Source organism: Molossus molossus, unplaced genomic scaffold, assembly GCF_014108415.1.
Source record: "Molossus molossus isolate mMolMol1 unplaced genomic scaffold, mMolMol1.p scaffold_m16_p_18, whole genome shotgun sequence".
Taxonomy (NCBI): domain Eukaryota; kingdom Metazoa; phylum Chordata; class Mammalia; order Chiroptera; family Molossidae; genus Molossus; species Molossus molossus.
Genome location: NW_023425353.1, coordinates 48,566,239 through 48,588,561, shown reverse-complemented (window position 1 = coordinate 48,588,561; position 22,323 = coordinate 48,566,239). Strand labels below are relative to the sequence as shown.

The window sequence follows — 22,323 nt, the reverse complement described above, 5'->3', positions numbered from 1 at the left end:
CAGTTATTTTTTGGCCAGGTGCGATCATGACTGCCATATGCCAAAATAGTAGATTCATTCTATTAATTCGAAGTGATAAAAGATCATTTAAATGTGAAATCAGAAGTTCATTTAGTAGTTTGTCATATGTTTAGAGAGCAAGACTTTAGTTTTTTTAATGACAAATCTCATGTCAGAATACATAGCATAATGGACTGTGATCCGTGTGCCATTCATCAAGGCCGGCAGTGGTGTGGGAGACTGACACACAGGGCATTCTGCGGGAGGTTAACAAAAAGCAAAGCTTCCTGTTGTAAACTGTAATAGCTCTCGTACATAACCTCGAAACCTAAGGAAAGATGCTAATTCTGGGGAAAAATACTAACATTGTTTTTTTGTGTGTGTGAATTGTAGCTGACTTTGGCCTGGCAAAGCAAAAGCAAGAAAACAGTAAACTCACATCAGTTGTTGGAACAATCCTGTATTCCTGGTAAGCACAATTATTTCATAGCTCTCAAACATCATACTTAACTAGCTTGGCCTTCATTTCTTTTCTTGGCTCACAAACGAAAGACAAATTTAGCAAAAGAAACTTACTTAGTTAATTTTTTCCCAATTGCCCAAGTAATACACATTATAGAATTATACATCATTGTGTGTGTGTTTAAAATAACAACAACAATAACAAATTATCATTCCTCTGTCCCTTGTAGGGAGTACTTTTATTACTTAGAAAGTGAAATGATCCTTGGCACATAGTGGGTGTGCAATAGCTGTTGAATGTGCAGATGAGCTAGTAGACTCATTACCCAGCATGCCACTTGGAACATTTTTTTACATCTGTGATTCTTTTTCTCATTTTTTGCCTATAAGCATTCAAGGTCAGGGGAAGGGTTTTTTTATGTCCTAATTTCCAGCATCTGGCAAATAATAGGTGCTTAATAAATTTATTGTGTGAATGAATGAATAAATGATGACATATGTACTTAGACATATATTTACAAGGCTGGTTGTTTCTTGGGTAAATGAGTGTTTATATTTTGATGAATTGAAACACATGTAGCTACTTTAGCATACTTTGAAGATTTATTTGCAATCTATTAATTATTTTGAAGTGAGAATCTTCTTTTGCTAATCACATATAATTTGTCTGAATCTGTTGAAATTAGTAAACACATGTGGTAGTCGGTAGACATAACAAATTTGAAGGAAATATTCTGGAATATTATTCATCAGGTCAAGCAATCAAGACACTTCTTTTTAAATCTAGTGTATTCTTATGCAATTGTCCTGGGGGTGGAATTCAGAACAAATCTTCTCAAGGGAGAATGGATATTATCTGCAAATAACAGCATCATTTCACAAACTCCTTTCATACAAAATGTTCAGAATAATATCTTGGGAGGGTGAATTTTTACTTATTTTACTAGAAATTCCTTGCCTCTTTGTTCTTGAAACTAGTTTAGAGAGAAGATACACAGGTTGGTGGCCAGGCTAATATATTACCTTGAAAACTATAAGTTTATCTAACAACAAGGCTCATCCACCCATTGCTTCTTCTGGATGAATAATTTTCTTTTTTTTTTTTTTACTTTGCATTCTTTTTCAGAAATAATAAAAGTTTAATTATAAAAGTGTTTAGTAATCATATATTCCTGAACTTATTTGATTGTAAATTAAATTTATAGAACAAATAAAATACATACTCAAATTTCAGTTGGTCATACTTGGTATAAACAGATTTCTTCTCAATTTTAGAATTATTAATATAATAACTGTGTGTGTGTTTGTTGGGGGGGAATCTGTAGAGTATGTAGGAAGAAATCTAAACCATGACAAGTATTTTGCTTTAGCCCAAAGACAGAGTCACATTTACCTTTAATTTTTAAATTAACTGAACAGCTAGGAAAGGTGAACCTGCTAATATAGCTAATCTGGTATTCCCTTTAGGTATATCACACTTGTTTTATTAACATATACAGTGTATCTTATTACCATTAATCTTTATACCAAGCTTTTTGTTTTTTTAAAATTGCTTTAAAAATTATTTTTACTCCTTTCTCCGTCTCCCATCTCCTAGTTGACAGAAATGCCCCATTGTATGATGGGTTTCACCATGGACTTAGCTCATAAACCATCTTTCCGCCTAGTTTTTGATGTCTCCGACTGAGCATGGAGTAAAAAAAAACTCAGCCCTAACTGTTATTCTCTTACTTTCTTATTTTGGGGTACTCAGAAGATAAGGATTCAAGTGAAATAGTTTATTTGGGAGGTGGTCCTAAGAAACGCTGGTAGGAGGGTGGGGAAATGAGGCAGAGAAGGGAAAGTAGCCAGTACAGGGAATGTTAACAGTCAGAATCCTGGATTGTTGTCCGGGGGATAGCATAGATGTCGCAGAGTTGTCCCATGTGCCCACTGAAAGGGTAGAGTGCTTTTCCCATTGGTGAGTGGGAATACTAGTCTGTGGCTGAGGGCTGCCCTGAGGGGAGCAGTCCTAGGCACTTGTGGCCTGCCGGGGGTGGGCTGAGAGAAAGCCCTCAGGTGGGGACTCAGGGACATTGCTTACAGTGTGGTACCAGGGACTTGCCCTGCAAATGTTCAGTAGCAGGGGACCTGGCCAGGGTCCCGACACTGTCCGCTGTTATAACCTCTGAAGTTCTATTTGTTCCACATTTAAGATGTTTCCTAATAAGTCATTTGACATGTCCAGTTGTTTTTTAATTTTCTCTGAGTTTGTAAATTGGACAAAAATAAAACAGATAGGTATCTTTCATAATCCCCGATATGAGTCTTACACTTTCATGCCTTTTTCTTGAATTGCCCCTTTAGCCATCCCCAGCGTATTTCCTTCCGAGTTCTGTAATCTCTGTGTGATGATCTTCTGCGCTTCTCTGAGCCTATGAATGTGCCTGGGATGCATATCCCTTCCCTCCAGAGTCCCCACAGTGTGATGAGTTTGCCGTTCCCATGCCATTTTGATATTTTCTTTTACCTTTGCGTCTTCAGATATAAACTTATTTAATGGAAGAAAGTTCTCTTTATCACTCTTGAAGGGAGAACCTCAGAGTATTCTTTATTCTGTATCTCAGCTGCTCCATGAGTGGTGTGTGGGCACTGGACTGGTTGTGTCAGAACAGAAGGTCAATAGAATCTCCTTGTCTTCATCTGACTTGATTCCGTATTAGGCAGGTCTTTGTTATTCTTCTCATGGAAAATAATTTCCAAATGTGGTCCTTGGTTTCATTTACATCTCAATGTCCTATTCCGATTCCAGAGTCCAAAGCTGCAAACTATGTTCAGTTGCATTTTCAGAGCAGATTTTAGAGTCTGAGCTCTGGTAAACATTTTAGGCTAGCTCTTTAGAGAACATGTATTTGGGCTTTCTGACTAATAAGCAAGAATGATCTAATGAAAGTGGAAAACTGTCCCTGATCCTGGAATGGGAACTCTTTGAGACTGTACAGCCCAGTGCAATCCCATTCATGTTATGACATTAGATAACTGAAAGAAAAGCTGGCGAAGTTTGCATTGGATGGATCAAAAGAACCCTGTCGGTAAAGCCAGACAAGCAGGGACAAAGTGAAGCATGCCCAGCTGTTGGCTGTACCTCGTAAGTTCTTAAGAAAGATGTAACATACTCAGAACTTTGAAACTTAAATGGCCTTCAGTAGTTTGCAGTTGCTCCCAATTTAAAGACCAAGTCCTCAGTGTGGCTACAAGCAGACACCCCCGCGTGCTCTGGCCTCTGCCTGGTCATCCCGTCTTACCTCAGCCCTCACTTGACTCCAGCAGTTCCCAGCTGTCGCATCTCTATTCCCTCTGACCACAGGGCCTTTGCCCGTCCCCCCACCTCCCTGCCCACCACCGCAGGGCTCACTTCTCCTGGTTTATACACTTTATGCCCTTTTCCTTCACAAAGTTGAAGTTTTCTTTGTTTTGTGATAGGCCACCATGATTTTGTTCATCACTGTCCCCAGCAGGAGCCCAGAATCTTGTATTTTATAGATGCATAAGAAATATTTGCTTTATGAATGGTCCAATACTTGCACAATTATGAACAGTACCTGAAATCATATATTATAAAGGAAATTGCTCCTTTACACGGTGACACATTTGTTATCCTCTACCACGGTCCCCCTCTGCTGTTCCTTTGGATCTCCAAGTCGCTCCGACTTGGGGACAGATTGACTTGCTTACTTCCCTCTGGTCTCTGCGGAAATGTCGCTGCCACAGAGAGCTTGTCCTGGTCGCCTGCCCCCGGTAGCAACCCCCTTCAGATTCTATCCTTTGACCTTGCTTTACTTTCCCATAGCTCTGGCCGCCACCTGGCATGAGGTGGTATTCTAATCGGTTGACCCGGGTCCCTCCCGCCACAGCACCAACTCCGGGACCGCAGGGCTGCTGTCTGTTTGCTCACCGTTGTTTCCCTGCAGCCCAGAGTAGCAGGCAGACAGAATCCTAACACATATTTTTAATTTTGAAGTGAAGGCATCCTGTTTTTGTTTTTCGTTTCTTTGTATGAAAATGCCTTTTAAGAAATCTTTATTGAGGAGTAATTGGGAAAAATGGAAACATAATTGTATATACTGCAAATGCACAGAATGACGATGGGCTGGGTCGGGACAGTTAGCACATCACTCCTCATAGTTACTCTGTTGTCGTCGTGAGAATGCTTGAGATCTGTCCTCAGCAAGTTTCAAGTATACAGTATAGTATCACACGAGTAACTGTAGTCATGTTGTACATTAGATCCTGAGAACTTGTTCTTATAATTGAAGATGTGTACCCTTTGACCTTTGTCACCCCATGTTCCCTTCTTCCAGCCCCTGGCACCACTGTTTCTATGAAATCACCTTTTTATTGGGTCGTTCTCTGTCTTGCTTATTTCATTTGGGAGTAATGTCCTCCAGGTTCATCCATGCTGTTGCAAATAGCAGCATATCTTTGTGGCTCAATAATATTCGTACATATATCTTACAATATATCATGTTCTCTAATATGATTAAAAATCAATGCGCATTTTTATCGGGCTCTGAAGAACTAGCATATCTTTGAACTTTTCTGACATTTGCCTCTGCGAGCCTGGAATAAATGTTTGCAGTTTGAGACCGTCAGGACCTTGGTGCCAGGGTCTGTTTTATTTTTACTTTTTTCTTATTTACTTCTATCTTCCATAGATAGTTACTAGAACAGTGAATAATGGGATCACATTTTTAATAACAAGATGTTATCATATTTAAAAATAAAACATGGAGTGATTATGAATTATTGAGACAAGTATTCTTCTGTGACCAATAAATTGGCCCCGAGGATAATTGCTAGAGAGGAATTTTCAAAAGTAAGAGCATAATTGGAAAAAGAACATAATATTGACAGGCAGGTTGGTGGGGTCATATTGAGAACACAGGTTCTGAAGTCAGAGGGTCTGGGTTGAACACCTCGGTCTGCTGCTGAGAGTTGTAAATGATTGACCTTCTCTGGGCCTCGGTTTTCTCATCTGTAATCTAGGGGCATTAATCGTACCCACGTTCTAGAACAGTTGGGAGATTAATTGAGGTGTGCAGGTCAAGTGCATGGAAGAGCCCGGCATATGGTAAGCACTCACTAGGTGACAGCAGTTGCTTGCTGGCAGTGTAACATCTGAAAGGATAGTGCTCATTTGAAAGTACAGACTGTATTGTGTCTAAGAATTAAATTCCTTTTTGAAATAGTCACAGTAGAGAAAAGTTACTTATGCTATGCTTATTTATAGCCCCTTTCTCTCCCTGTCTCTGTATTTGTTCTCTGGATGGCTGCTTTGGTTACTCACTGGGACTAGGATTCTTCTAGCAGCCAGGCCCAAGCAGCTGAGGAGTATGACAGGGAAGGAACATGAACTTAGCACGCAAGACAGAGAACCTAGAGGAACAGGACTTTGGAGAGCGGTGCCTTGCACAGGTGGGAAGCAAGGATGCTTTGGCCTGTAATTGCTTTTATTTATGGCTTTTCTGTGGCCCAGCAGGATAAGATTAACCTGGATAATATTACCCCCTGAGCTCCCAGGCCCCTCCCAAGGTTCTATAAACACACACACACACACACACACACACACACACACACACACACAGAATTGTTTTATTACATTATCTGCTTAGGTGAGGTAGGTGGGAATTTTGAGTGAACTCAGGATTTAATTGCACAAATTGAACTGTAAATACATCTTAATGACTCAGTGGAATAGGTTACATGGTCTCTTGATTTAAATAGAAACTGCTAAATAGAAACTACTAGAGAGAATATATTAATGATGCTCTACCCCATAATGTCTGTGAACTTATTTTTATTTACCAAGCACTGTAAAGAGCTTACTGAGTGTCAGGCACTGTTCTACGTACTTTAGACACATTAAATCATTTGCTCTCCAACCTCCTTTAAGAGAGGTGTGATTGTCTTAAGTAATCTTTATGGAGGTTACGTGATCTTGCCCAACTTCACACACTAGGAGGTGGAGGAGCTTGGATTCAAATCCCGACAGCGTGACACCAGGAGTGTGTTCTTCACTGCTCTGTTCTGGTGCCTGATGATTGACTAGGAAGTCACTGGTAGCCTGGGCGGATGTGTCCGGAACTGGAATTGGAATTGAAATATTGCACTGCGGTTGATATCTGTGTCAGGGACATTGTGATCTGTTCTCTAGAATGCATGCATTCCAGGAAGAATTTAGCATACGCATTTATTATTTGTAGAGTTTTACTTTTATCTTTTATTCAACTAAAAAGTCTTGTTTAAGTTTTTTTCTAATTTTCACAGGTTTCTTATCATTCAGCACTTAAAAAATTTTTAGACAGGTCTTTAATATTAAATGCAGACTTAATAATGTCCAGAGACATATTATGAATTAAAAATAAAAAGTTATAGACTTTCTAGAGAAGATAAAAACAATAGCTCCAGGTTAATAGCATTCATAGTCTCATATGATTTTGACTTTATAGTGTCTTTGGATTTACTGACATCACAGGAAGTGTATGGTGGGGGGAAAAGAACACTTTATCGCATGCAGTCGGGATATGTCTAGTTTTTATTTTGTTTGTCTCTGGCATTGCTAAGTACTTGGCTTAGCCAAGATTAAAAGTCTGAATATAAATGCATAAGGCCATCTGCATTATGGGTTTTTCAGAGTCTGGTTTGTTCTGACTCCCCAGCAGCACACACACACAAAAGCGAAAAGGAGCTGTCTGCTGATTGATTTTGCGGTGGAATCCCTGCTGCTCCATCAACTGGTGATTCCAAATCACGTGCCTCCACTTCCTAGATGTCCTTTCCTTACCTTTTCAGTCTTTGTTTTTACAAGTAAATGTGGGTCTGTAAACATTGGATTTTTTCCTCCATATTTACTTGTCTAGTTTAAAAAAAATTTAAATGGTTGATATCCAAGTCTTTATGTATTATATTCCACATTTCCTATTGGACGGAGGTGTGACAAGGACTACAGAATGGTCAGAGGTTCTACTTTATCCTGAGGGGGATGGTGGGCTGGTGAAAAGAAATATCCTCATGTATTTAATGCAAATTAATTTGTTGAATAATTTGAAATATTAGGATAATGGCTGCCATTAACAAATCATCATACAACAAGTGCTGGTGAGGGCGTGGAGAAAAGGGGATTCTAGTACACTGCTGGTGGGAATGCAGACTGGTGCAGCCACTATGGAAAACAATATGGGTGTTACCTCAAAAAATTAAAAATGGAACTGCCATTTGACCCAGTGATCCCACTTCTAGGAATATACCCTAAGAAGCCTGAAACACCAATCAGAAAGAATATATGTACCCCTATGTTCATAGCAGCACTATTTACAATAGCTAAGGTCTGGAAACAGCCCAAATGTCCATCAATAGATGAGTGGATAAAAAAGCTGTGCTACGTGTACACAATGGAATACTATGCAGCTGTAAGAAAGAAAGATCTCTTATCCTTTGAGACAACATGGAGGGACCTGTAGAGTATTGTGCTAAGTGAAATAAACCAATCAGAGAAAGACAAATATCATATGATCTCACTTATTTGTGGAATATAATGAACAAAATAATTTGATGAACAAAATAGACCCAGAGACATAGAAAGGAGTACGGTTCAGACTGACAAACCTCAGAAGAGGGGGCTGGGGAGGAGGGATGAGATAAACCAAAGAATTTATATGTATGTATGCGAAACCAATGGACATAGACAACAAAACTTGGGGGAGCGGGATGGGATTGTGAGGATGGTGTCTGGGGTGGGGGGAGAGAAACATCTGTAATAAAAATAAATTAATTAATAAAAAAATTAAGGCCCTGGCCAGTTTGGCTCAGCGGTTAGAGCGTCAGCCTGCGGTCCACAGAGACCCAGGTTCGGTTCCCGCTAAGGGCATGTACCTTGGCTGCAGTTTGTCCCCGTCCCTGGTTGGGTCGTGTGGGTGGCGGCCACTTGATGTGTCCCTTTCACATCGATGTTTCTCTCTCTTCCTCTCTCTCCTTCCTGCTCTATCTGAATAAAAAATGGAAAAATGTCCTTGGGTGAGGATAAAAAACAAACAAACAAACAAACAAAAAATTAAGATAATTATTTGATGCTGTGACCATGTATATTTTGGTTATCTATTGTTATAGAACAAACTACTTCCAAGTACAGTTACTTAAAACAATAGTTTGTGTGGGTTCGATAGGCACTTCCTCTGCTGGTTCCCCTGGGCTCACTCGAGTACATGCCTTCAGCTGAATTATTGGTCCTGCTGGGAGGTCTGAGATGGCCTCACGGATCTGGCAGTGGGTATGGACTTGGTTAGAGATCCTCAGGTCTCCTTCAGGCAGCCCTTTGTTTACATGACCGTTGGAGCAGCATTCTAAGAGCTGAAGCAAAAGTTGAAGCTGCAAGACCCTTTAAAGGCTAGCCTTGGACAGCACTTAACATCCCTCCACCACATTCTGTTGGTCAAAAGAAGTTAAGTCCAGCCCTGGCCAGTGTGGTTTAGTTGGTTGGGCATGGTCCTGGGAATTGAAAGGTTGCCGGTTTAATGCCTGGTTGGGGTGCATACCCAGGTTGGGAGGTTGCAAGCTCGATCCCCAGTAAGGATACGTGCAGGAGGCAACCAATTGATGTTTCACTCTTGTATTGACATGTCTCCTCTCTCCCTCTTCTTTTCTCTCTCTCTAAAAATCAGTAACAAAATATTTTTTTTTTTTAAAAAGGAACTGACTGTGGAATAAAATTAATAAAAGCATTAAGTTAAGGCCAGCCCCAAAGTCAAGGGATGGGCCAAGAAGTGCACTTGCCTATAGGTGGAAGGAAGGAGCTAAACAGAATTTGTGGTCGTATTCAGTAAACCAAACAATAGCACTGTCGTTCAGTCAGAAATAAGCACAAGGCCCTGAGTGGCTGCAGAAGTCAAGAGCTATGATACAAAGAAATAATCTGTTTTAAACACTTACAGTTGACACTTTAGCCCCAAATTTGCTCAGGATGAAGTATAGCAGTCTGGACCCAGTAGGGAGATAGGAACCACACAGCGGGCTGAGTGGGGGAAGTTTAATAAAGAATAATTAGCCTCCAGAACAGGAACCTTACGAGTGTTTTTCTTATCAAGACCCTCCAAAGGTAAAATAGCTTGGATGCCTCAGATCAGTTAAATGGTAACTCATGAGATACTTTTTCTTTTGAATAACTATTTTCTTCATATTAGCTTTTATTTGCTTAGTTACATGTCAGTTGTCTTCCTTAGTAGAATGTAAGTTCCACGATGCCAGGGTTTTTTTGGTGTGTTTTGTTCACTATGTCCCCAACACCTACAACACTGCTCGGCACATAGTAGGTGGTCAATACATATTTGTTGAATAAATGCAAATATGACTAGGGAACGATACAGGATGTCATGCTTTTAGAACTCGGTGTCAGGCCGTCTGTGTTTGCTGGCTTGCTAAGGGAAGGTTTCACCCAAAAGTTAGAACCTGATCTATTTGATAAAGGATGGTATGGCTTGGGGATGAAAAGCGTGGACATGCTAGCTGAGGGTTGCCAAGATCAGGAGGGAGATTGACACGCATGGGATAGGGTGAGAGTATGCCGGCACCAGCATTTTGAGATCACACATACTTTTCTCAAACTGGACCTGCTGGAAAAGACAGCCCAGCACTGTTATCACTACACACTTTTTTCACCAACGGTGGTGAGAGTTCTTGGCCTATTTGACTTTGATTTGAATAGGCAGGGTCAAATAGTTGTCCATTCAGACCTCCTCAGGATTCAAGAATGTGACAGTCCCATCCTCACTGCTGTGTCTGCCATGCTGCCTGGTTTTTATCTGACCCACTTACTGTCACAACCCCCATGAAAGGTGACAGATTTCTCTGTAGAATGATAATAATGCCACTTTGCATTTGTATAGCACTTAGTACGTCTCATGGCACTTGCACATGTATTATCTCACGAACAGAGTCTTAATAAATTGCAGTGTCATATAAAATGATCTAGAATCAGTTGTGCCATCTGGGCGATGTTCACTGATCCTAGTGAAGAGATGAAAATTGAAGGTAACTTGACATTTCATTTTCTAGTTAAAATGCTTTCCCATATAAAATTCTTATTTCGCTTAAAGAAGTTTTGCATCAATCAATGAAATAGTGGGTCAGTTTCAGTTTTAAGAGTCATCTATCACTCGTACATGGAAAGTGTATTGAGAACTCTTCCAACAAGAGTATCTTGCTACTCTAGTTCATAAAATGTTACTTAAGGGTCTGGATCATACATCTCCCTAATCCACAGGAGACAGGGGACCCATTGGGAAGGTTTGATGTCTAGAAACCAGTCATGGTCCACCTCGACCAATGGAACTAATGAGGCTATTCTGAGGGATCACAATCCAGTTTATTTATTATCTAACTAAAATGCTTACAGGTAATATATGGTCATTGTAAAAATTGGGGCTAGACTTAACATTTCATGTATTTTATATTTCAAAGTTCATATTTAAACTTCTTATATTTAAAGTGCTTATATGTAAAAGAACTTTCTAATCACTGGTTTCATTGGTGTTAGGATACATCAATGCCTGTCTTTATGCTACATAGAGAAATGTGATGGTTTTACGGAAATGTCCCAAATGCCCCATATAAATACACTGCAAGCATTATTTTTTCTAAAGTAAGTGCAGAAAACCATATATAATGCTTAAAGAGCTTTCTGTGTGCTTTTCTGTAAGAAGGATGACTGAGCACTAACAGAGTACACAAAGAGTATTGTAACTAGAATGAAATACAAGATGCCCAATGAAATTGGAATTTCAAACAAATAGCAGAGCCTTTTCAGTTTGTGTCCAAATGTAATTTTTTAAGTATAAATATGTCTCAGATATTGCCATTTTTTTAGTAATTAAAATTTAAATGGCGTTCTGTATTTTCACTGGCTAAGGCTGCCAACCCTAGATGCAACCTAAATCCAGGCAGACTGTAAAATTTGTGATGAAGGTTTGGCCAGTATCCTTCAGTCATGGCTCTTGGGTGTTATCTAATTTTCTTTTCTCTCTGTAAGAACTTTGTGTTTAGAACAAACTTAAAGCTGTTTGGATATCAAATCTTTTTAATTACCTGCCTAATGGCAGCAGGCATCTGTGAGCTGAGAATAATTCTGTGGTGCTGGCTACAGAACCCGTGAGGATAAAGCTTTAAGAGACTGTCAGCGTCCAGAAGGGCATTGCCTATTGGATATCCCTAATTGTGGCTCTCACAGGCATGGCTCAGTGAATTCCAAATGGATCTAGTTTCCACCCCCACCTGCTCCACTATCACCCAGCCAGAAACTTGGGAGCCTGAAAGATGAGGGGATCTTCCCCTTCCCTTCCCCTCCTTTTCATGTGCAGTCAGTCCTGCGAGTTCCTCTTCTCCCCATTTCCTTGGCCGCCACCGCATTAGTGGAGACTCATCCTTTCTGTCTCTTCCAGCTCAATCCCTTCCCCTCACCATAGTGGAGAACCCACTGGGCTGATCAGAATACCCTTTAACCTCTGTGGCTTTAGTGGGATTGACCATATTCTATCAGTGCCTTTGGGTGCTTATAATAATAGGGCCTCATAGAAAAGATCAGAACATGTATGAGTCTTGCAACTACATGCATCATTTTGCCTAGAGTCCTTTTTACTAAGCTTGCTCATCTCGCCGAGTATCTGAATATCATATTGCTTATTCTTTCCTAGAAAATACACGCAGGCACTTACTCCTTCTAGTTCTCCCTTCTTCCTGCATCCCCTTTAATTTTCATTACCTCCCATCCCTCTATAGTAATTTTTTTGGAACCATTTCCCAGAAACATTTTACCCACCGTCAGCAACCATAAACATGCACTGACAGGCACACGTGCACACACACACACACACACACACACACACGTGCACATACACTGTGCATGTGTATGTTTTGGCCATCCTATATTGTTAGATGCTTTAAGCTGACTCATTCCAAGATACAGCATAATTTACTTTTCCGTCTAAATGAACTGTAGTTATAGGCATACAGACTTAATTATGTCACGTTAGGTCATATTTGTTATCCTCATTAATTCATATGGACTTTTGCCTCCTTGAATGAGCACATAGTGGATCTTGTACTCTCTGACAGATGGTTTATGTTCTTTTAAAATTTACATTTTTGTTTCTTTTTCAGTTAACAATGGTAAGTTGGTTTTCTTTCTCCTTTGTTTTTAAGGCAGTCTAGGGAGATGAACGTCAGAACCAGAGAACTAAATGTACATTTTAATAGACTGAGAATTAATACATTGCATTGGGATGCAAACATCCCTTTTCTATTTTTATTCAGTGAAGCTAATGTTGGGTAGATTATTTCAATAAGAGAATCTTGTCTCCAAACATTTAGTCTTCACTATGTCCCAGACTCCTCAAAATTCTTTTATTAGTATTTTCTAACATTTGTTGAGGAAAATTTTGAAATTTATTGAATTTATTGGGGTGACATTGGTTAGTAAAATTATGTAGGGTTCAGGTATACAGTTCTAGAATACATCATTTGTATATTGTATTGTGTGTTCATCACTCCACGTCAAGTCTCCTTCCACCACCATTTATCCTTCTTAACCTCTTCCCCCTCCCCCTCCCCCTTTCCCTCTGGTAATCACCATACTGTTGTCTGGGTCTGAGTTTCTTATTTTTGCTTAATCCCTTCATCCTTCTCACCCAGCCCTCAACTCCCGCTCCCCTGAAATCTAATGAACAAAATAAACTAAGAAACAAAATAGAGACAGACTCATAGTTTCTGAGGAAAAGTTGTTTTTATGATGTCTCCAGGTGCCACTTCTAAGATGCTACATCATTATGTTGCCAATGAGACACCTTTCAAGGATAATTTTTCCCGTTCTCTCACTATCTTAGACACGAACTTCCCAGCACTACAAGATGCTCCAGCACATTCAGTACTTTTTTTTTTCTTTCCCTCAGTCCTAGAATCAGTCATTTCTCCAAGGAGTCTTGATTCTTTTTATTGGAGAATGATATTACAAACCAAGCTGTTGTGCTAAGGGTACTTATTGCTCCTGGGGTACCATTTTTTCTAGGTCTTTTCAGCCGATGGAGAAAGGAGATATATGTGCATACTAACCTGTGCATATGCACACATCTGTAAATAATTTATATGTAACCAACTGTATTAATAGTAAGCTAGCCTGGCCGGTGTGGCTCAGTGGTTGAGTGTCAACCCATGCACCAAGAGGTCGCTGTTTCGATTCCCGGTCTGGGCACATGCCCAGGTTGTGGGCCTGATCCCCAGTGGGGGGCACGCAGAAGGTGGTCCATTGATGTTCTCTCTCATAGATATTTCTATCTCTCTCTCCCTCTCCCTTCCTCTCTCTCTAAAATCAATAAAGAAAAAAAAAATAGTAAGCTAAACATGAGTTCATACTGTTCTCTCCAACTCTAATCTGTTATCCCATTGTCAAGTCCCCCTACTGGTTTCCTGGTTTATTTGTAACATTTCATTCCAACAGTGAGAAACCTGGCTTCTGCCATCTGTCACCTGCCATCCATTTACTTCAACGTTCACCTCCAGCATACATCTATAGCAGTATCAACCCGTTAACTTTTACCCCTGTGGGAAACAGCTTCATTAACTAGGGTATAGTTGTATAGTACCTTTTGCCTGTCATCGTACTGTCTTCCAAATATGGAATGCTTTGCACATTTGCATGCCATGCTGGTGCAGAGATCACCCCAACGTTTGCTGCATAGTTCTAATTTTGGTGTATGCTCTGACAGAGAGAGCGCAACAGTCAGACTTCCAGCAAAGCCTGCAGTCTGACTCCTGGCAGAAGGGACATGCTTGTCCTCACACAGGGCCTTTTACCATGTCGTCTCTTCGCATTCGCTTTGTTACAGTTAAAGGAAAGAGTGTCCTCTCCCAACTTATATAAATCATCACATTGTTGATTTATTTATGAACTAAGTATTCATATTTAATGTTCATATTTTAGAACATTCTGAAAAACATCTAGGTTCAATATTTTCTTTGTTGATCTCAGTGAATAAATAAACATTAGCAATTAGCAACTTCATTGTTTATGTATCAGTGAGGAACTACTAATGCAATTTTAAAATCTAAACAGTTTGGCTTTAAAAAATTACATTAAACACCCTTTCTTCCTCATCTTTCTGCTACCTTGTTTTCACTACCAATTTGTGAATTTGTGGCTTTTGTAAAACAGAGGTGGTACTTGTATAAATTTTACTGTAGCCCCCTGTCAGAGTCTGCTGATTATGAATTATGTTTACTTATTTATTAAAATATTTGTAATAAGTATGCATTGTGCCTTGCCATCTACCTAAACCTATACTACTTCTAGCACACATAAATTTTTTTCTAGCCTTATTAAGGTATTATTGACAATTCAAAATTGTATACATTTGAGGTACACAATATGATGTTTTAATATGTATACACATTGGGAAATGATAGGTAATTAACATTCCCATTACTTCACATAATAACCTTTCATATGGTGAGAACACTTAGAGTGTGCTCTCCTAGCAAATTTCAAGTATATGATACATTATTACTAACTATAGTCACCATGCTGTACACTAGGTCAGCAATAATAAATAAACATGATATTTTTTATTGAAGTATAACTTAATTGTAGATGTTTTCGTCTTTGCCAGATGCACCCTTATTTTTGGTAAATATGTAAATTATGCTCTATTTTATCAGCAAAAACATGTTCCGTGACCAAATCATGTAGGAATAACCTATGAAAAAAAAAAACAGAAATTTTTTTTGGTCATTTGGGCAAAAGAAAATACATTTTAAATTGTGTGTACTACTTTACTCTTTTCTCTTAGATGAAACATTGTGGCTGTAACTCTGTTATTTCTCTAAAGGTAGTTGTGCTCACTGTAAGTGGAGATATTAGAAATTATGACAAGGCTGAATTATTTTACAATGGTTTTCTAAACAGTAATTATTAAAAAAAACCCCATATATTTGTAAGTTGTGATTGAATCAGCAGTGTTAGCCATATTTCCCAAAGGCTGGGTTCTTTTTGAAGGTGAAAAACACGTGAGTAGGTTTTCTCATAGAACCTGCATTCGTTTGCCAGGGCTGCTGGGACAAAATACACAGACTGGGCGGCATGAAGAAGAGTATTTTAATCTCTTAGAGTTCTGAAGGCTAGAAGTGCAAGACCCAGATGCTGGTAGATTTGGTTTCCTCGTTGGCCTCTCTCCTTGGCTTGCAGTGACCGCCCTCTTGCCGCCTCTTTCCATGGTGGCTGTGTCCAGCACCTCTTCCTCTGTGTCCAGGTGTCTCTTCCTCTTTTTGTTAGGACTCCAGTCACATTGGATGAGGGCCTTCCTAATGGCATCTTCTTGATTTAATCATCCTGTATGTACCGGCCCTCTAATTACAGTTACGTTCGGAGGCACTGGGAATTGGGGCTGCAACATATAAAATTTGGGGGACACAGTTCAGACTATAACGAACATTTTGTTGTGGCTTCTGGAAGTCAGATTCTATTTTCAGTGTGTCCTTGCTTTGAGATATACTTATGAAACTCTGAGCTTAGAGGGTTAATTGAAGTGATCCCAGAAGCAAAGTGATAGTTATCACTTGAGTTGTCTTTTATTTCTTTTTCTTATTCTCTTCCAGAGAAGTGAGTCTCAGTCTTTTCGAGGGACCTATGGATAGCATTGAGAATCCGATGAAAGCTATCATACCAGTGAACTTTGACAAACCACCTCAAAACTTAATGGGTTAATGCAATCACTACCCCCCCTCCCCCCAATACACTGTGTGCTGCATAGTGGGCTGGTCGCAGCGGGGACTGTAGATCAGAGTGTTGACTGGGCTCACGTGGGCATTGTGGTCACCTGGTTTCCAATGGCTCACTCACAGGTCTGCTGGTTGGCTGACTGTGGCAAGCCTGGACTCAGCCACCTACCTGGTGGTATTCATAGGGTTTTCAAGAGCAGAAAGAGAGAGAGTCCCAAAGAGTAAGCGCTTTCCAAGTATCTCCTCTCATCCCTTTTGCTGATGTCTCCTTGGCCAAAGCAAGTCAGACGGGCAAGCCAAGACTCCATGGGTGGCGTAGTAGACACCCCCCCCCCCCCGATGGGAGGACCTGCAGAGCCTTTGGAAAGGGGACACGCCTGTGGGAATGGGAGCAGTTCGTGGTCTCCAGCAAGGAAGAGGAGGAGATGTGGTGATAAACTGAGCAAACTGTTCCTGCAAGTGTTTGCCCACATCGAGGAATTGTTGTTTGAGGAGAAGGTGCAGATGCTGCCAGAGGGTGGCGGCCCAGCAGGAGCAGGACGTGGAGGGGTGCAGGGCCCTGGCGGGGCACGCGGAGGGCTGCTTCGTGAGCGCTTGGTAACAGGAAGCAAACCTTTGCGTTCTCAGTAGATAAAAACATGAGAAATTTGTCTGTGGGAAGCCAAGGACATCAGTCTCTCGAGGACATTATCATTAGGCATTTCTTTTTAAATGTGAGCAGTTGATCAGGTGATAACAGGAGACACATTTTTGTTCACTTGGGGCCAGCAGAGCCCTGAAAATTTCACCCCAGATTCCCCTATTGCCATATTATTGAATTAAAAAAACACCCAATATGACAATGCTTAACTGAGAGACCGAAAAATCACACTTTCCTCTGCAAATACATAATGTGAATCTTAAACCAGGGATTGTCCATCGTCTCACAAGAATAGCGACTCCTAGGTTATTCTTAGCAGGCAGTACTGAATTAGACCTACTCTGTTCAGATACCGATTTACCAGTTTCTTTAAACCTCAATCCCCTGTCCAAGTTAACCATTGATTCCCACTCCATTGATTTGGAGAGTTCAGCCCAGTCCTAAGTACACACTGTAGAGCTGAATTATCTAGCTACTTAATGTGGGGTGTGTGGGTGCTGAGTGCTTTTGACACTTTGCCGAGTTTCATCTTACAAATATGATACTAGAGACTTCCCTAGTCCAAGATATCCAAGGGGATGACACTCCCCTCCACGTAAAAAATGGAAAAGCCCGCCCGACTCGTCCTTCACAGCTTCACCTCATTTGAAGGCTGACAGCATCCTCGCCAGATTGGAAATACGACTTCAGAGAAGATGAACACCATGGGTGTTGTCATTTCCTGCAACATGTTTAAATATAGTTTCCCCCCTATTTTACAAGTTAGTTGAATAGCAAAGGAAAGTGCTGTGTTGGTCAGTTTCCCCCATAAAAATGCTGTGTAAGAAACCATCAGCAATAAGCACTTGCTGTCAGACTCACAGGTCTGTGGGCCTTCTGGGCTGGCTCGCCTGCAGGCTGCAGGAGTTTGGGTTGTCTGGGGGCAGACCTGCTCCACGTGTCTTACTGCAGGCCCAGGCTGGAGGGCAGCAGCTACCTGGAGTATGTTCTTCTGTCGGTAACGGACAGAAGGCCCTAGGGGGACAAAGGGAAGCCTTCGAACCTGTTTAGACTGAGACCCTGATCTGGTGCACTGTCCCGTCCACATTGCACTGGCCAAAGCCAGGCACACAATCACAGCCAAAGGCAGGAGTGGGTAACACACGCTGCCTGCCACGAGGCAAGGGTGAGACACACAAAGTCTCCAGAATAGCAAAGAATTGGAGCCGATAATTCCATCCAGCACAGGGAAGTGGTTGCTTCTGGAAATGGAAACTTCCCTGGACACTTCGTAGGCAGTGCTTCTGGTCCACTGACGATTAGTGCTTAAACTGGAATTGCTTGCTTGTGGTTCATCCAAGTCAGAGAATTCAGAGATACTTTCTAATATGTGTAGCTGAAATAGTGATAGTTTTCTTATATCTCCAACGATGGCTTGGAAACCGGACTTGTTTCTGTGCTCACTGCTGCCCTTTTCAGTGTCTGCTAACATCCCTGTGTCCATTCAGCCCGGAGGTACTGAAGAGTGAGCCCTACGGGGAGAAGGCTGACGTGTGGGCTGCAGGCTGCATCCTCTATCAGATGGCCACGCTGAGTCCTCCCTTCTACAGCACCAACATGCTCTCCCTGGCGACCAAAGTAAGCAAGCCTGGCACACTAACGGGTCTCCTGGTGCTGAAAATGCCATTCCTTTTCCTCTTAAACAGAACCTTCGTGACTTTAATAAATCTGTCAATTAGCAGCAGGCATGGTTTTATCACCCACGTGATCCAGTTTACTTTTCTCCCTTTCTTCTAAATCTACATCATGTGCTATGGCACATTTCCCCCCATAGTTGTCTTTATTTATCAGAGAACTATAAAATTATTATGTCAAGTTACTTTTGGTCTGTTATTCTTAATTGCAGTTTGGACTACCCATGATCCAACATATTATGTCATCCTAGACATCGTTTATATGCATCTCAGGTTGATTTGAGCTCAGCTTGAAGACTATACTTCCAAGTTCAAGATCTATTTAATTGATGTCAATTTTATATTTGTTGGGATGCTTTAGCTCCTGATTAAAATTGTGCACAAAGTTATAACACTTATTAACTCTCGTGTGGTGGCCAAGCATTCCTGCTCAGAGAGACCAGTGGGCCCTTGGCCTCCGTGACTCTACTCTTTCTGTCTTGCAGATAGTGGAGGCGGTGTATGAGCCAGTGCCAGAAGGCATCTACTCGGAGAAAGTGTCGGATACCATCAGCAGGTAATTAGTCCCCAACTTGGGACATACAGGGATCTTCAAGAAATACCTCACATCTACAAAGATTCACTTTGTAAATGTTCATGCAGAGGAAGGGCTCCCAAATAACCCAAACCTAGAAAAATATTTGTGCATCATCAGTAGTAGTGACCATTTGGAAGCCATGACGTGTCCAAGGGGAAGTAGTACGTGTACTTGAAATATTGCGCAGCCACTGGGATGATGATTCCGAAGGCTTTGTATCAACCTGTGGAACACGTGCAGTAGGACCCCAAGTCCAACAGGATGCAGAGTTGCTTATAACTACGACAGAAACCTAAAACATAGGCATGAATGTGGGAAAAGGCTGGACAAGAACATATGAAATGGAAAAAGGCCATGTTAGATAAAAATGTAAGCATTTTTCATTTCTATTTTTAAATCAGTAGTGTTTTATGGTATAATAAATTGTCAAAGAAAGTTGGGAAGAATTTTTCCATTTATCAATAATAGTAGGAGTTTAATGGAAGGCATTATCCCTTTGCAAAGTCCTGACCCCACAGGGCCTGTGTCAGTTGATCCCTCCCCCCGCCCCCTCCCACTTTCCCTCTTTCCTCTCCAGCCACAGGGAGCTCCTGTCCATCCAGGTGTGCACTCTCCCTCTGGAACTGGTCCTTGCACTTCCCTCTTTCTGGAACTCTCGTCTCGAAGCAGGCATAGCCCAGGCCCCACTTCCTCTGGTTTCTGCTGGAGTGCCCTCGTATCAGGAAGCCTGCCCTGCTGCCCGCACGGCCTCTCTGCCCTCTCGTGCCCTTGCCTGCTTTACACAGCTCACAGTGCCCATCGCTGGACCTCTCATCCGTGTGTATGCAGACTTGTCTCTTTATTGTTTCTCTGTCCCCACCGGAATGCAAACTCCTCAAGAGCAGGGACTTCTTCAGTTTAGCGCATAGCTGTTCAGTGCCCAAAGCAACGGCTGGCACAAAGCTGGCCCTTAACAAATACTGATTATATGAAGAAACAGCTCTCATTTATCTGACTGATTATTATTTCTGGACCATTTTATGCACTTAAGTTGGCCCAAGATTACTTGTCTGCCTCATGGAGCTGAGTCATATTCTCATTATTATAATGGAAACCCTAGAGTCACCTGAGATAAGAATCTTTATCCATGCCCCTGCCCAATTCCCTTAAAGCTTGGTGCAATCTCTGTCCCAGCACTTAGCACCATCTCTGGTGGGATGTCATAGACATATTACCAGGGCTATGCCCCTTTCCCTTTGGTTTCTCCTTCCAGCCCCGACTGGCACTGACAGGTACTCCTCACACGCTTGCAGGATTGTGTCCCGAGTCTCCTTGTTCAGCACAGAGCTGTGCTGCCGAACCAAGAGCCTCGGGCCCAGCTCCGGCTGAGTTTCACTAACTGCAGACTCTGAACAAACAACTTGATCACTCTTTCTGCATCTCTGTTTCCTCATTCAGTAACATGGGGATTCTGATAGCACCAACCTCATCAGGCTGGCCTGATGATTATACAAAGTAACGTATGCACATCACTTAGCGGAGAGCTTGGCACATGGTAAATCTTGACCGATGTTGGCGGTTGTCATTGTTACTATTACAGGAAATGAGCTGACACCCCTTCCTAAATCATCTGAATTCTGCGTATACTACATCGTGCCTTGTTGCTAATGAATCCAGATGAATGTATTTAAACTGCTCATCTCTGTGATGTGTCCGTTCTCTACTATTTGTTTTCTGTGAACTGCCTTAAAAGTTCAAATCTCCAGAGATGACAAGGCACGAGTAGCAGGTTTACAAATTTATTTCTCCTTTTCATAGGTATTTGATTGCCACAAAGAGCTGGGGAGGGGTAGTACAGAGAAAAAGAACAGAGTCATTATTCTGATTTTGTGACACCGGGCAAATAGGGCCACAATTTGCAGCTGACAGGCTCACTGGCTATTGGTATCCATGCCTCTTGGGGCCAAGAGGCTGTGGCAGAGTCATAGGTCAACATTATCATGAAAAGGTTAGGAGCAGCAATAGCTTCTGGAACCAACTGGATTCAGATTCCCACTCTTCCACTCATCTGTGGTGGATGGGTAGTGATCTTAACCACTCCTGGGCTTGCTTTGAAGCCTAAATAAGATAAGTCTGTGATGCTCGTGGCCCAGTACCCAGCGTGCAGTGAGCACTCAATAAAACTAGGCATTGTCATTAGTGACAGTATTATGGATAGAATTAAGTATATAAAACAAATTACGATAAATTTGATGAAGCATAGTAAAGGGACAATGAGAGATTACAGAAGGACTTGGCCTCGTCTGGGGATTTGGGAAAAGTCTCCGTGAAGAAGAGACATGTAATCTGACACCTGAACAATTCTCAAGTGGCAAACAGGGTAGAGAAAGCATCTTATAGACCAGCATCTGTGACGGCTTTCCTGGGGGAAAGAGCTTGCTAGTTTGAGGAACTGAAAGAAATTGGTGATGTAGCATGTTAAGTAAGAGAGAGCATAACAAGCAAATGATTAGGGCCGGGGGAGGCTGACACGGACCGATCGACCAGGTCCTGTAGGCCACATTGAGAGTTCTGAAGACTTATCTCGAGGAGAGGACTAAAGCATTACTCACAGTCTGGGACACAGTGAAATGGCCCCGATAGCAAAGATCATGCTGGCTGCTCTGTGGGGACAGACTGGAGGGCAGGAGCGTGGGAGGCAGAAGGAGCTGTCCGCCGAGGGGTGATGGCGGCTTGGACCGGAGTGGGGTTGGTGTTGATGGAGAGAAGTGGGGTTGTTTCCCCTGTGGGTTGGAAACTGGGTCGACAAGTTGTGGGGTACAATGATAAGAGGATTAGGCAATATTTCACTTGACTGGGACAGTGTAATGACATTGAAAATAGGAAAGCAATTAGCTTTATTCTGTGGAACTTCAGGGAATGGAGCCAAGACCATGGAGTAGAAATGCCGAGGAGGCCAAGGTCAGTTCCCCATTCGGAAGTGTGTGTCAGAATTAGGGAGACACAGCGGAGCAGGTCACTGGGTGGTGCTGAGCTCCCTGTCACAGGAATGTTTAAGAGAGTGAATGAGCACTATTAAGAGACTCTAGATGAAATGTTGTTGAGGATCACTTTTATTCAGAATAATAAGATGCCATAATAAGAACTGACAATTAGTTTTATAATTGACTATAAATTAAGATTGCAGGGTGCATTCT

General features: G+C 41.6%; 1 protein-coding gene across 1 annotated transcript in view; it reads left to right on the top strand.

Moving 5' to 3' along the window:
- The window catches only part of NEK10 (NIMA related kinase 10), a 160,069-nt gene that overhangs the window by 67,364 nt on the left and 70,382 nt on the right, over positions 1 to 22,323 (top strand). Inside the window, exons 23-25 of the mRNA XM_036266708.1 lie at positions 394 to 469; positions 18,385 to 18,514; positions 19,056 to 19,126. Coding sequence (XP_036122601.1) covers positions 394 to 469; positions 18,385 to 18,514; positions 19,056 to 19,126 — 277 coding nt within the window. The remainder of the gene's footprint in view (positions 1 to 393; positions 470 to 18,384; positions 18,515 to 19,055; positions 19,127 to 22,323) is intronic.